The sequence below is a fragment of the Elgaria multicarinata genome, chromosome 4 (assembly GCF_023053635.1).
Source record: "Elgaria multicarinata webbii isolate HBS135686 ecotype San Diego chromosome 4, rElgMul1.1.pri, whole genome shotgun sequence".
Classification (NCBI taxonomy): domain Eukaryota; kingdom Metazoa; phylum Chordata; class Lepidosauria; order Squamata; family Anguidae; genus Elgaria; species Elgaria multicarinata.
The window spans coordinates 45,965,609-45,980,011 of record NC_086174.1 but is presented as its reverse complement, the minus strand read 5'-3'; the positions used below and the strand labels follow the sequence as shown (position 1 = coordinate 45,980,011).

Sequence of the window (14,403 nt, the reverse complement as noted above, 5' to 3'; positions counted from 1 at the left end):
GGTTAATTCTGGGTTGCTTAACCCATAAACAACTCAGTTTTTGAGTTTGCATGTCATGAAACAACCCAAGAATGGGGAATTCCTGGGCTTTTAATTGAAAGCAGAAATGATGAGTGAATGGGAGGTAGCATGATTCTTGCTTTGCTCATCCCTGGCAATTCTGGGTTAAAAACAAAATCAGGAATTTCAATGTGATGTACCAACTGGCCCATTAGGTCAGGGTCAACCTGTATTTCTGAGATCAGGTACCAACATTCAAAGTGTGTTTTGGTAACTTTAGGCCTCCAAAATTAATAAGTGTGGTCAAGCAGTGTCAAAAGTTAATTAGCTGCACATATATGCAGTTTTATTTTTTCATAGAGCAGTATCCAAAGGGCCGTAACTCCTAACATAAAATATTGCATTCATGTAAACTACTCTAGCACAATATTGTTAGATGGCATACTCAGTTCCCAGGGAAATCAGCATGCCTACTAACACTATTGACTCTGGAGTAGTTTGCATTAGTGTTTGTGCCCCATTGGAAACTGCCCATATTCTGAATAAATGCACAGATAATAAATAAGGTAACACATTAAGAACAGATTATTACATTAAGAACATTTCAAAGCTAAGTAGTGCTCAGACATATCTCTTAGTAACTCTTATGGTGCAGAAATTACCTCAGGGAATGGCCATGGAGCTAATAAGATCTGATGTTCTTCTGCTCCATCTTAGAGCAATTTATTAGCTCCATGGCCATTCCCTGAGGTAATTTCTCATCTGGCTTTCCCTTCTTTAACTTTCACAACCCCTGCATAGCACAGAGACCAGTCTATTAGGAAGTCAAAATTATAGACTCTTGCAGTACTGCCCACTTCTATTGAAGTGACTTTGATTGTAGTTATATGTTGGAAATTTCTGAAAACTTGCAATATGTTGATGTTACCAGCTGCTAAAATGGCAGAGTTATTACTGACCAGCAACAAAGTCTCCAAATCCTATGGTGGTAATGGTGATGAAGGAGAAGTAGAGACCTTCAATATAATCCCAGCCTTCAGTCACCATAAAAACAAAGGGAGGAAGGACTAGGTGGATCAAGACTCCCCAGATGATGAAAATAGCTGTGCATGTAATCTGTGCCTTTCTCTGCAACAAATTGGGGGTGGGGTAGAGAGAGAGAGAGAGAGAGAGAGGGTTATCATACAGTTTATCTTTTAATGCATTTTCCATATTAAAAAATACAGTTCTCTGCCTTGTGGCAAGAATGTAACAACTACAGCATAAGTAAGGAAATGGGTAAAATGTAGGTTTGAAGAGTTGCTTGTTTTCTGGTTATTTCTGAATATTTTGTGCACAGAGGAAAAAGGCTGACAAGGTCCTGTTTTCTTGGTCATGAAGTCCCCATGTGGTGGATTCTTCCACGTCATATTGACTTGGTGAAGTGTTATTTTGGAAGCACTACCCCTCTACCAAATCTATCAGTAAGTCAGAGAAATCCCTTGGGAACTACCATTCTCTCTCTGTCTCTGATGTTTTTCTAACTTTCAGGGTCTTTCCCACAAACACTTCTCCACACAAAAATGACATGCCAAGTTTATCATGCCAACTCATGTTATATTTTCTGTGGTAAAGACCTTTACCGCATAAAATATAACATGAGTTGGCATATTTAAGTTAGTGCAACATACATGTTTAGTGAACAATGCAAAAAAGTTTGAATGACTAGTGAGTTTTGTATAACACTGTTAGTGTACCACCATCTGTCTTTAGCCAAAAAAGATTCAGCCGGCACCAAGTAACAGGAAATGGAAAAAACTAATTTATCAGAAAGGCAGAGGATTGCACAAGACTACCAGAGCATAATGTACTTCTCTGGCTGGCTAAGCATGAGTCCCTTAAAGCAGGCAATTCAAAGAAAAGCAGAAGAAATGGAAATGTTGTAAAACACAGTAGTGATACAAGGGCAAGGAAACCACATAATGTAAACAGATTTAGACACTATTCCAAGTTCTTACATTCCAGAGAATCACCACTCATTCAAATCTCTCAATAAACAACAATTAACACTGCAGAAAATTAGTGACAGTTTTGGTCCTGCAATCTGTTTTATTGGCCAAAGTAATCCAAAATTATATATGAAGAATCCCATGTTCAACATAAATTATGCATATTTGAGCAATTGGTTCTACCTGCAATACATGGATTGCAATGGTGCTGTAGGATCTAGTTGGTAGAGAAGAGGGGGTAGAAAGGGCAGGACAGTAGGGGCTAATTGGTTGGAAGTAGTCACTGATGCCCAAAAGGGAATATCCCCAATCTACAATAATCTCTTATTTTCTGGTATGCGAATTATGGGTAATTTTCATATACCTATTCTTTAGAGCTTGTTATTATGCAGCTCATCCTTAGGAACTTGCACCGGAACTTCAAACTATTGTTTTTAATTCTGTTCAATACTAATTTATGCTGTATGTGGTTCAGGTGTGGGTTAATATGTAGATATTATAGAATATGATAAACTTCAAAACTTCTAAATCAAATAAGGAAACATTTTCTAGATTATCTTAGGTTGGATTTTAAAAGATCTTAAGAGTTGCATATATTCTGTGCTCACAGCAAGTTAAGCAAAAATTCAGTCCATACCAGGCTCACTCCTCTCTTTGTTAGGAACTGGCCCAGCCTCTTGGCACGTCCACCAAAAAATTTCCCCAAAGCACTGATCCATGTTAAGCAGAGAGGAACACCAAAGAGTCCATAAAATATACAGAAAAGCCGCCCAGCTGAAGTCTTCGGAGCAACATTTCCATAACCTGAAAGAGAACATTGTGTTAAAGGTCACTATTTCAAGAGAGTACCATTTAGGAAAAGTCATAAAACATCTCTGCTGTTATCAGATCCAGTTAGAATCTTCAGATCTTGTTCATGCATGATAATTTTGGATCAGATGCCCTGTGGTTTGGACTTGTCTCCATTGCGTAACATATGACCATTTAGTATTTATGACTCTTACTACAATCTATGGCCTTAGCTAGACCTACCGTTTAGCCTGCAACAGGGGAGGGAAGATCCTGCGATGTGTTTATCACGAGATGCCTCCTGTTTACTTGCAACGCGTGATGACCTCAGAGGGAGAGGTGTCACGCCTGCCATTTTTTTAAAATTAAAGGGGCAGCAGCGCACGAACACTCGTGTGCTAAAGGTAAGGTTTTATAAAATTTAAAGTACTTTCTCCACTCCCCCCACCCTACCTCCGATGGGCGCAGTGCTCCTGAGGAGCGCTGCACCCCGTACATGGCTCCCAGCTCCTCACGAGGAATCACACGGAGCAGGGTCAACCTGTGGCGCCCGGCCACACGTTCCACGGTCTCGGGCTCAGCCGGAGACCATGGAAAAACAGGGGCCAAATGGGAGGGTGAGATCCCAGGGCAAGGGAAGGATCATCCTCCCTGATCCCAGGAACCCCTGTGCATCATGTGGGTGCACAGGGTCGATCCCGGGGATCACCCCGGGATAAAGCCCCATCTAGCTACGGCCTAAATCTATATTTGTGAACCGCCCAGAGAGCTCCGGCTATTGGGCGGTATAAAAATGTAACAAATAAATAAATAAATAAATGAATAAATATAGAACCAGGAACATATAGACATATATAACCAGGGGATGACCAGGGTTAAGGATTCAACAATTACAATGTGTAATCACAGAAGCTGATTAGCATCATAATCATTTCTGCTTCTGAATTTAAAAGAAATTTAGTATCTAGAGCTTAAAGGTGTGAAGATTCATTTGGCAATGAGTGGGCAAATGCTTAGTGAAATTTCATAAGCCATCCAGTCACCCTGCACTTGCACAGTGCCGTCTGAGACATTCCCTGCCATTCTTTCCTCTCCTCCTTGATTGAGCTGCCACCCTGGCACGAGAACCATCTCACTAACTGCTGCTCCATACAAACTTCTTACTACTCTGCATTGTATCAAGCTGGAATCAGAGGACATCACATGTTTAGATTCAGACATGATAGCTGCTTCACCACCACTGCACTCAAATGTTTGCACACTGGCTTGGATCCAATAGGACCCTTGTGCTGGCACCCCAGACCCGGTCATGGTGGCACGCTCACAACTGCTCCTGCCAGTTGCAGTGCATACAGCTACTGCTACTGGCAACCACAATGTAGCGCTTCCATGGCCAAGTGCCAAAACAAGCAGAAACACCCTTTCTTGAAGGGATGCAAATGGCCCCTTCCAGAAATGAGAGTTTCTGCTTGTTTCAGCGCTTGGCCATGGAAGGGCTACATTGTGGCCACCACCAGCAGGGGTTCCAGCGCAAGGGTCCTGTTGGATCTCACCCATTGTCTCTTCAGACATACTCTGAATCTCAGCCACTTGCCATTGAAGAAAACAAGTGAAATTGGCTCTCTAAGGCTGTTTCTACATCTGCCTTTTTGCCGTAGATCGTCCCAGGACGATCCCTGGAGCAGGCAGGGACGATCCCTCCATTTGCCTGGGATAATCCTTAGGTGTAGAAAGGGCCTAACTCTCAGTCCTTAGGCAGGGATGTTGCTGGAGATATCCTAAGCAAGATACTACAAAAATTCAGCCCATGTGTTATAAGTAAGCCAGAACATTCAAGTTTAAACCAGCTTTTGCTTTCTTGGGCTGTTTACAAGAACTGTGGGGTGGGGTGGTCAGATTTCCTCTAAAGTGTTTTTAATAATAGTAACAAGTGGAACACGGTGCTTTATTTGGTTTAGCAGCAAGGCGTCCACCTCTCCTTTGCCTCTTCCTCTGGTCAATCGGTTTTCTAACACTATGGTGCTCTATTTCAGAACAAACAAACTGTGACTGATGTTTTCATGCATCTCACATGGATTTTTTGGACAACATGAAAACTTCTGCAAAACAAACTGCAACACCAAGAAAGCTTCTAGAAAACCTTTTAGCACTATTCTGCTAGCATGTGTGTCTAGGGAAAAGGGGGAGGGGAAAAGGTAGAAGAGAACAAGCATATATTATTAACAGAAAAACTTACGAAAAGGTAGGAGTGGAGCGTGGGTTTTGAAAGCAGAGGAGCAAAAGGACCCCTGCCCCATCCCAGTGCCGTCATCACATTCATTCTGCTGTTTTCCCCTCTAAGCTAAAATCAGAACAGCCAGCAATTTTAGGGTTCTGTGTGTCACCCTGCAGGGAGAGAATGTTTGCTTGCTATGATACTTTTAAAAGCACCATCTTGAAAGACACTGCTTCTGAAAAACTTTGCTCACAACTATGAATTGCTAGATTTTTAGGAGCAGAAGCTCATGGAATGGACTTTTCCCATACATTGGTCAAACCAAACCATTTATTAGGTGCCTCACTGGAAGATAATCCTGGTTTAGTAAACACCCTTTTCTGGCCATGCCCCAGCACCTCCAGGAAAGGCTGCAAAAAAACCTGCCTGAAAACTTGGACAGCTACTGCCAGTCAGTGTCAACAATAACGATCTAGATGGAGGGTTTTACAGATATAGGCCCCGTTCAGAAACCATGCTAAACCATGCTGCTTAACCCCATTAACCATTTTATGGTTAAGTAGCATGGTTTAGCGTGTTGTCTGAACAGGGCCATTTTAGCCTTCTATACATTTGAGTGCAGAGAGAAGCTAATGTTCTGCGTGATCTCCTTGTGTAGCCCAAATACCCTTGTGTGGAATTCTAAGAGCATCTTCTATTTCACAAAATATTAGCCCCTCACTGCCGTTTTAGTGAAAGACAAGTATTTTAAAGTAAGTTTAGGAGTATTTATTAAGATTTCTAATTCATCTTATTTGAAAAAACACAAACCCCCAGCCCTGAAAAGCAACAAAATAATAACCCATTTGATTCCACTGTCAAGTTTCAAATGTATCTCATGACTTTAATGAGCTGCCTTAGGATTCTAAACATTAGCTATAGCTACGTTCATTATCCCAGGCTGGTGATAGTATGCTTGTTTAACATAACATAGCATTCCAGGAATTCCTCCATTAAAATTAAGTTCCACATAAAGGAACCATCTCACAGATCCATGGCTCATCTGGCAACCCTGAGCTGGTGCATCATGTCCAACAGCCATTACATCCTTTGATAATGCATGTAATTTCCTTCTATGTAGCAGGCTTGTTTTTTTAAAATCCTACTTGGAATCTTTTTAGTACTTTTGTGAATCAAAATAGATAAGCACCTGCCTCTACAGCAATCATTTTAGAAAGACGGATAAATGATTTTCCATGTGCTTTCTTTAATACATATACAATAGGCCTCTTTTAGGTATAATTTTTTGAGATTGCATTGACCACTTCTGTATGGTGTATTCTTCTGTTAATCTATATTGCAATAACTGAAGTTTATGTGGATAACTGAAGACAATTTTTTCAAGGTGCTTTTTTTTATTGCACATACTTAGTATTAGAACAGAATAGCTATAGATTAACTTTGGCATCTGGGATCACAATACATTTACAAGGCCGTCCTCTAAACAGTGTGGCTACTGCTCGCTTCAGTGAAAAACTGAACAAATGTCCCAAAGCTTCTTGTTCACCAGACACTTAGGGCATGTCTACACAAGCCCTATATCCCAGGATTGTCCCAGGATCGTTCCTGTGCATCCCAATGCCACACAGGGGATCCCAGGAGCAGGCAGGGACGATCCCTCCATTTGCCTGGCATAACCCTTAGGTGTAGAAAGGGCCGTAGAGAAGAACATACAAGAATTTTAGCAAACTGAATACTCACCAATGGTTGTAATCACAGTGGCAGCAAAGATGACAGCATTAGGCCAGTTCCAGTAGTTGAAGGTGTCATTGGCATTGATAGAGACCCCTTGCCCAGCAGCCTCAGATACCACCTACAGCAAAATGATAGAAGTCACTCAAAATGCAAGCAAAAAAGTATGACGGTCACACTTAAAGAGTCATTAAAAAAGAGTCAAGAAAATGTATTTTACCCAATCCTCACATGTTCAACTTTTCATGACGAACATGGCAGCGGTAACGTAAGTTTAAATTGGCAAGAAAATGTAGTAGGATCTCAGCATATAGTGTTTCCCCCCCAAAAAACTCCAGTGTTTAATAGCTGTGGATTTTGGAAGCAATTGGATAGAAGAGAGACTATTCAGAACTCAAGAGCAGTCTTCCATATTAGATTGCTCAATCATGAAAACACTTGAACAACCTACAGCACAGTTCTCAAAAGTGATAAGTGACAAGCTGAATTTGAGAATGGTTTGTTGTTGTTGCTTAAACATAACTCACAACACTGCCCTGGGTCCTAGGAAGGCCAGAGCGTAATCATGGCAAATGGAGTCTTTTGGCAAAGTTGTCCAAATGAAAACATTACAGACACAGTGGAGTGCTTGTACACTTGCTGTGCTTGGGCAAGCCTGCATGAAACTGGGCTTTTTAGTTTATTTTTCTTTGCTTCATTACCTAAATGAATGTCAGGTTAACTGCAGATTTAACTGCATGGCTTTAAATGGCCCTTGATTTTGAGAGAGAGGACTGAGTGTAGCGACAGACTTTTCTGCACAAATTTGAATAACTATTTTTATAGCATTTTGTAGCAATGTAGTCCATTTCTGTGACTTTGCTAAGACATTTCAGTGCTTTAAATGTTTCTTCAAGTATATAAGTATTTAAGAAATAAAATCTCTACTTTCTGTAGACAGTGGCCTGGTTTACACATAATAGTAACCCATGGTTTATTTAACCCATGGTTTATTGCTCTACCTAGAGTTTATCTGGCAGACAATTGAACAAATTGGTTTGTTTTATCAAATTTAAGGTTGTTTGTTTCCCTTCTACACCTGCTCCCTAACTATATCTCAAATGCTTTTGTGGCATTGTAGTACTGGCACGTAGAGTGGCTGGGCTTTTTTTTTTTTTTACTGTTCTTGGTAGTCTGGTAAAACTACCTATGAACAATTCATGGCTCTGGGTTCACACATAATGACAACCCATGGTTTACACAATTCACAGTTTGCAACCCAACAACAAACCATGGGTTCTGTTTCTGGATTGCTTGTGGCTAATAATATATGGTTTGTTAGCATGGCTATGGCCATAGCTAGACCTAAGGTTTATACCTGGATCGTCCAGGGATCAAACCTGTTCATCTAGGTGACAGACAGGGGATCCAGTGCTCAGGCAGAGGTGAACCCTGGATAATCCCAGGATAAACCTTAGGTCTAGCTGTGGCCTATGTTGTTTTAATTCAGTTTTATGTATTTTATCGTTTATTGTTGTTCCCTGCCTCAATCAAAATGGAGAGGTGGGTAAGAAACATCATCATCATCATCATCATTATTATTATTATTATTATTATTAGGATCAAAGCAGATATACAATTAATTACAGCCAAGGTACTATTGTGCAATTTTGCTGTCCTAAACATAAAAGCAAAATGGTTAAATGCTTTAGGTACAGAGACAACAGGAGGCTGGAGTTTAAAAGGCTGATTCATATGAAATATTAAGGTGTGGAATGTAAAACCAGACACATCACTTACACATACATTTGAAATCTGCTGCCTCACACCACAACAAGTACAGAAACTTCAGGCATTGCCTATGACAACACAGCAACTCTCACATTTCCCTATGTATATTTCCTCATCTTGGAATTCCAGATAAACAGACAAGAAACATCACTCTCAACATCGTGATGAAAAGGCAAAACTAATTATATTTATCTAACTATGCTTCAAAAATTGTCACAGCTTTCAGTTTTATAAATTTTACCAAACTTTATATAAATGAAAAATATGGCAAGATTTTCACCCAGAAGCACCTGCCAACTAAAATGTGACATTTGCCTTGCAGGTAAGGATCAGATAGCACACTGAGCACGAAGGTTATCTTTATGACAGAACACAGAAGATGAGGATGAGATAAAAAATAAAGTTAAGATCAGGACAAAACGTCCAACCTAGCCAAGCGAATATTTCTACTATTGCCTAAAGGAGGGTTAGGGAACCTATGGTTATCCAGATGTTGTTGAACTCTAACTCCCATCCATGCTAGCCAACATGACCAATGGTCAGAGATGAGATCTGTAGTCCAACATCATCTGAAAGGCTACATCCCCACCACTGATCTAAGGTCCAATTCAGACATGATATTTTTTCACTGGGCAATTCTTTGCACTAACATGGACTGGGCAGAAAGTAGATCTTCAGATGTTTTGGAGTTCAACTCCCAGCATTCCTGATCATTGGGAGTTGAAGTCCCAAACATCTGGAGATTTACTTTCTGCCAAACCCTAGTCTAACTTACCAGAACCACACGCAAACCTACTTCACATGAACAGCTTGCTGTACAGAATAGCATCCATGCAACTGCATTTATTGGTCTCTCACACAGTTGTTTTCATGAGTGAACTGGCCAGAGCATTTCTAGGAAAATCTGTAGCAATTCCATTTTCAATCTGTCAGTCTGTTTTTGAGTTCAAATGAGGTTAATGATCTCAAACCCCTACAACAAAAGCAAGTAATCCCAAACACCTTAATTCCCCGCTTCCACTCTCTCACCTACACCTACTGGAGGGACTCTGTATAGCTGGACAATTTTAGTCAGATCACTGCAAGAAGCCAACTTAGCCATTCCATCACATGTGGCATGTAAACAGACCTGTTCAGACATTGTGCCTTCAGTTCACACACTCCTCCCTATCCTATCCTCCTCTGGTGAAGTTGAAAGGAAATTGGAAGCATTCATTTCCATTTTGGTTAACTGCTGTTAAGCATTAGTAGTGAAGAATGGAAAAGAAAGCTCCAAATCTCCTCCTCGTGGCCATACTAGAGAAGGACAAGAAAGGGAACATGTGTAAGCCTTACGCTCACTTCAGCTCATTCCTGTCACAATAAACGATGGCTAGTTATGTCATCTCAACCAGCTTACTTTGTCAAATCTTATGCAAGTAAGTGATTTGGACACCACTGCTGGTAAACTGTTGGTAAATTACACATTTCAATCTTACAACACAATGGCTACAATTCAGAGAGTCAGGCCACAGCTAGACCTAAGGGTTATCCCTGAATCGTCCAGGGGTCAAACCTGTTCATCTAGGTGACACACAGGGGATCCAGTGCTCAGGCAGGGGCGAACCCTGGATGATCCCAGGATAAACCTTAGGTCTAGCTGTGGCCTCAGTGAAGCTAGATGTGCACATGGGTCATACCCATACTGAAGTTTCCATTCTACAACAGGTCACCAGAAACCTCCTGGGTAAACAGTATTTTTGATAGCTGCTGTTTAGGAAAAGCACATGGCACTGAAATTAATTAGATTTACAGCATTATCATTAATGGAGTCATAGTGGGTTGTATCCAAATTAGTCTAACTTAGGTCCTATTCATTTTATTGGGTCTACTCTAAGTAGGACGAATATGGGATACAACCATCGGCCAAATGGATATGCTCCAATTTCTTGTATCTGAAAAAAAAACTCTTGCAATCTTCAAGTGCTTGTGTTTCAGGGTAGAGGTGGGAAGCATAAATCAGCAGATGGAGAGGAAGAGCCTATCATTGCAGTTCATATCCTGAGAAAGCTACAGGGCCAACTCTTCTCACTGCTGTGTCAACATTTCACAAGTTTACACTCATAGTTGTTTCTCTGCCAAAGCTGCACCTCCCTCTTGTCCCTATTGGCATGCTTTTACCTAGGATGAGCCGTGGCCTTGCCTGACACTGCTTTCATTCTTTTCCTCATGTCTTTTGGCTGTAATAAATCTCAACATGGAACTGAAGCAGCAGGGTTCATTTCAAAACACACAATCTAGCCATAAGAAGTTCAGGACACTTCTGGACATCGAAGTAACATGAAACAGAACAGACATTGTCCCGTCGTTGTTATTTGAAGAGAAGCCTTACTATCATGAGATATTTTGTGGTTTTCCCACCCTGAAGTTCTTTTAATTTTTTATGACCTGGAAACCGCCCCCCACCCCAAAAAATCCTGTGATTGCAACAGACAGATCTGAGCTTCTTGTATATATTTACTTGCTATTTAAATTTTTCCTCTGGTTGCAAGTGTGGTTTTTATTAGAGTATTTTCTTGCAGCTAGACCCAACATATATGTACGGATTGTTTCTCCACTGGCTAGAAATTGGCTTTTATTTATAGGACATCTTAAATACTTCAGCTTCTTTGGAACCCATAATTCTGTTCGTATGCCATATTTTTCCAATTGTAGCAAGATCAGAAGACAACTGAAGGCTCCAGTCTAAAGATTTGTGAAGCACCTGGGTATTATGGAAGCAAGAAGCAACATCATTATGGGCCTGGTCACACAACATACTAACCCACACTCGTTGGTTGTTTTGAACCTTAGGTTGTTTGAATGTACCCAAGGACATTTGTTAACCATGAAGTATGGCTTGTTAACCACCATGAACAACCTAACAACAAACCATGGGTTCTCAAGTTGGCTTCTTGAGAAAAATAAGCCACACTGCATAGTTAACAAGCCACCCTGGCTGCATTCAGACAACTCATTAACCCATGGTTCAAAACAACCCACACTCAACCATTGAGTATGGGTTAGCATTTTGTGTGAACAGCTCCTATGTGTGCCGGCATATATACCCAATACACATTTAAAGGCACATGGTAACTTATTCACGTAGCTCAATCACAAGACTCTTATAATTTGAGTTCCACACTTCATAATTGCCATTATCCACCCCAAGCCTTTTAAGAAAATAGGGGTTAGGTTTAAACAAATCAATTCAAGTTTGAACTACAGTTCATCAGGAATCTTTTCCAAAGATAAAAGCTCACCTCAGCTATGCTAATAGTTGCCCAGAATGCCTTAGGATACATGTATAACCTTGAAATAGACACTGCATGTTAAATCTCATCAAGCATGAGATATTTTTTTTAAATCACAGAGCCAGAAAAGTTAATACTATTGCATGATGAAAGGTATGTAGCAGTTTTGATCTGCAACATGTTAAAGTAAATAAACTTGGGGTCATCAAACAATTTAACATTCGCACACAAGCAACAATTGTCCATGGGAACACTTTTTTTTTGGTCTTTAACAAGCACAATGTTATCTGAAGGTATGTATGCTGGTGCAGTCACAATTCTAATCTGCTCAGATAAGGCAGAAGATTATGATGGGCATATAAAACCTGTTATGTTACAGCTGCAACAGGTTTCATCACATGATGCTAATACTTGTTGTATCACTCGGCACAAGGCTGTTTACATGCCAACACAAGTAGAACGAACAGCACAAGTAGTGATAACACAAATTTAAGTGCTAGGAAAGAACTAAATGGAAGTGCTTCAAATCACAGAGGTAAAAGCTACAGTTTTCAGATAGGGCTTTGTTGAATGCTTGGCTGTGAATGTTTTCAGAGCAAACATGCCTTTGAGGGGTTCAAAATACTGCCCAAAGCCACCTGTTTTGACTGTTTCCCCTGCCATTGGTCACAGCCATTGTTTTCTCAGCCTGTAGTTATTCTGCATCATTTTCCTGGGCCATTTCCACACCTGTCTTTTTTCCAGGGATTGTCCTGGGATCATCACTGTACGTCTAAATGACACAAATGGGATCCCGGTAGCAGGCAGAGACAATCCCTCCATTTTCCTGGGATAATCTTTAGGTGTAGAAATGGTCCCAGCACCATTTTGGATTATGTAGCAAGTATGATGATGTAATGGAGAGCAAATGTAGTAGGAAGAGAGCAATGCTTGACAGAATGGTCCCTTGGGTGGACTTAAACTGTATGCACTTTGGCTGCTGAGAGAGACAAACTGAGCAGAAATGGGGAGGAATCACTCTGCACGTTTTGCTATGCATCACCTCCTTTGAACTGGCAGTTTGCAAGCACTCTGGCACTTCAGAGAAGGGGAGTCACAACATGAACCATTCTTCCTCTCTTCTCACTGTACAAATTGCCAAGCGTGGTGGGGGAAATGGGGAAGAGAGTTTAAATATTTTTACCCCTTTCCATACCTCCTTACCAAATTGCTAAAATGACGGAGGCTAGATTTGCAAATGATGCTGCCCTGGTCTGGATTTCTGGTTTTATTTATTTCATTTCTATACCGCCCAATAGCTGAAGCTCTCTGGGCGGTTCTTTTTTTAATCCCTAGAAACCGAATTAATAAAAGATGCATCATTACAACATAGTGGCCATTGCCACCTATCACAAATATTCTCCCAATGCGGATGCCCCCCCAAAATATCTAAGTTAAGTGATGATACAGGAAAATCTCTGTAGAAACAAGCTAATTGATAGTCCATATCTGAACTACAAAGTAATGTTATCTGGTCTTTACTGACTTTTCCCATTTTTAATACATGGTGCACATACTTTCTGCTGGTAAAGAAAACTAAGTTGTTTTCAACAATTTTGAGAAAGAGATAACTTTTAAGTCTCCATCTTTCTTTAGGGTTCATAATAAGTTTTATAACTGTGGTGGCATAGACCATTATAAAACTTGGCCTTAAATTAGGTCAGGTTGCATGGCAAAACACACCTATAGTCTCTGGAAAAGAATGTAATCCTATTAATTCGGTTTTAAGCAATTCCTGTACTTAGACTAACAATGAAATTACTGTACTTTGTTAAGAAGTGCATGTCTATTCAGAAGTAAGTTTTAGTGAATTCAATCGGGCTCACTGCCAGTTGAGTACAGGGTTAGAGCACACATTTATGAGCTATAGCAACATTCCCCAAACCAGATGTTTTGGACTACAACTCTCAGCATTCTTGACCTTTGGCTATACTGGCTGGGGTTAATGGAAATTTAAGTAAAACATTTTTAAGGGCACCAGGTATGGTATAGTATAGATTCTATACTGTCATGGCATCACTCATTAGCTCAAGATCCTGTTACAGTGCAAAGTGCAAGTAAACCCAGCAACAGTCACACAGAAGCTGGACTGACCCTGGGGGCCACAGATTTTCCTTAGTGTGATCTCACCACCCAACTCAGGTCATAGCTGGTTCTCTTAAATGTGACTCAGTCACACATCTCATTTTCTTGCTTCTTCTTTTTCACCTTCATTCTGCTGGTATATTACAAAACCATGGAGTTTTCATATAGTAGATCACTGTGTCGTTACATATACATAAGGAGTTTTCCTCCCTGTGTAAATTGTATATTTTTAAAATTGTTGTATTTATATAATATTTTAGGTACAGTATATCTGTAGGTGTTTACATTGTGAAGTGTTAATTTTTTATTTGACACACACAAAGGAGTACCATGTGTGGAAAAGTTTACTTATCTTAGGGAATTGTTTTTTGCATAATTATGTATTTCTCATATTTTGCAAAGTGGGGATTGCAATTGTTGGGCAACATTACAACTTAGCTACCAGTGTTTGGTTAAAGAGAAAGTCTTTATGGAACTGTGCTGTATCTGTGGATAAATATATATCAAGCACATA

The 14,403-nt window shown here is 40.3% G+C and overlaps 1 protein-coding gene across 3 annotated transcripts in view; it reads right to left on the bottom strand.

Moving 5' to 3' along the window:
* KCNK5 (potassium two pore domain channel subfamily K member 5) overlaps positions 1–14,403 on the bottom strand; it is a 50,584-nt gene that overhangs the window by 3,442 nt on the left and 32,739 nt on the right. For 2 of the 3 annotated variants that reach the window (XM_063124185.1, XM_063124184.1), the window contains exons 2-4: positions 6,733–6,844; positions 2,626–2,792; positions 960–1,128 (exon numbers count right to left, since the gene is read on the bottom strand). In XM_063124185.1, the coding sequence (XP_062980255.1) occupies positions 960–1,128; positions 2,626–2,792; positions 6,733–6,844 (448 nt within the window). Of the gene's footprint in view, positions 1–959; positions 1,129–2,625; positions 2,793–5,013; positions 5,078–6,732; positions 6,845–14,403 lie in introns of those variants that run through there. The other variant, XM_063124186.1, reaches the window with a different exon arrangement.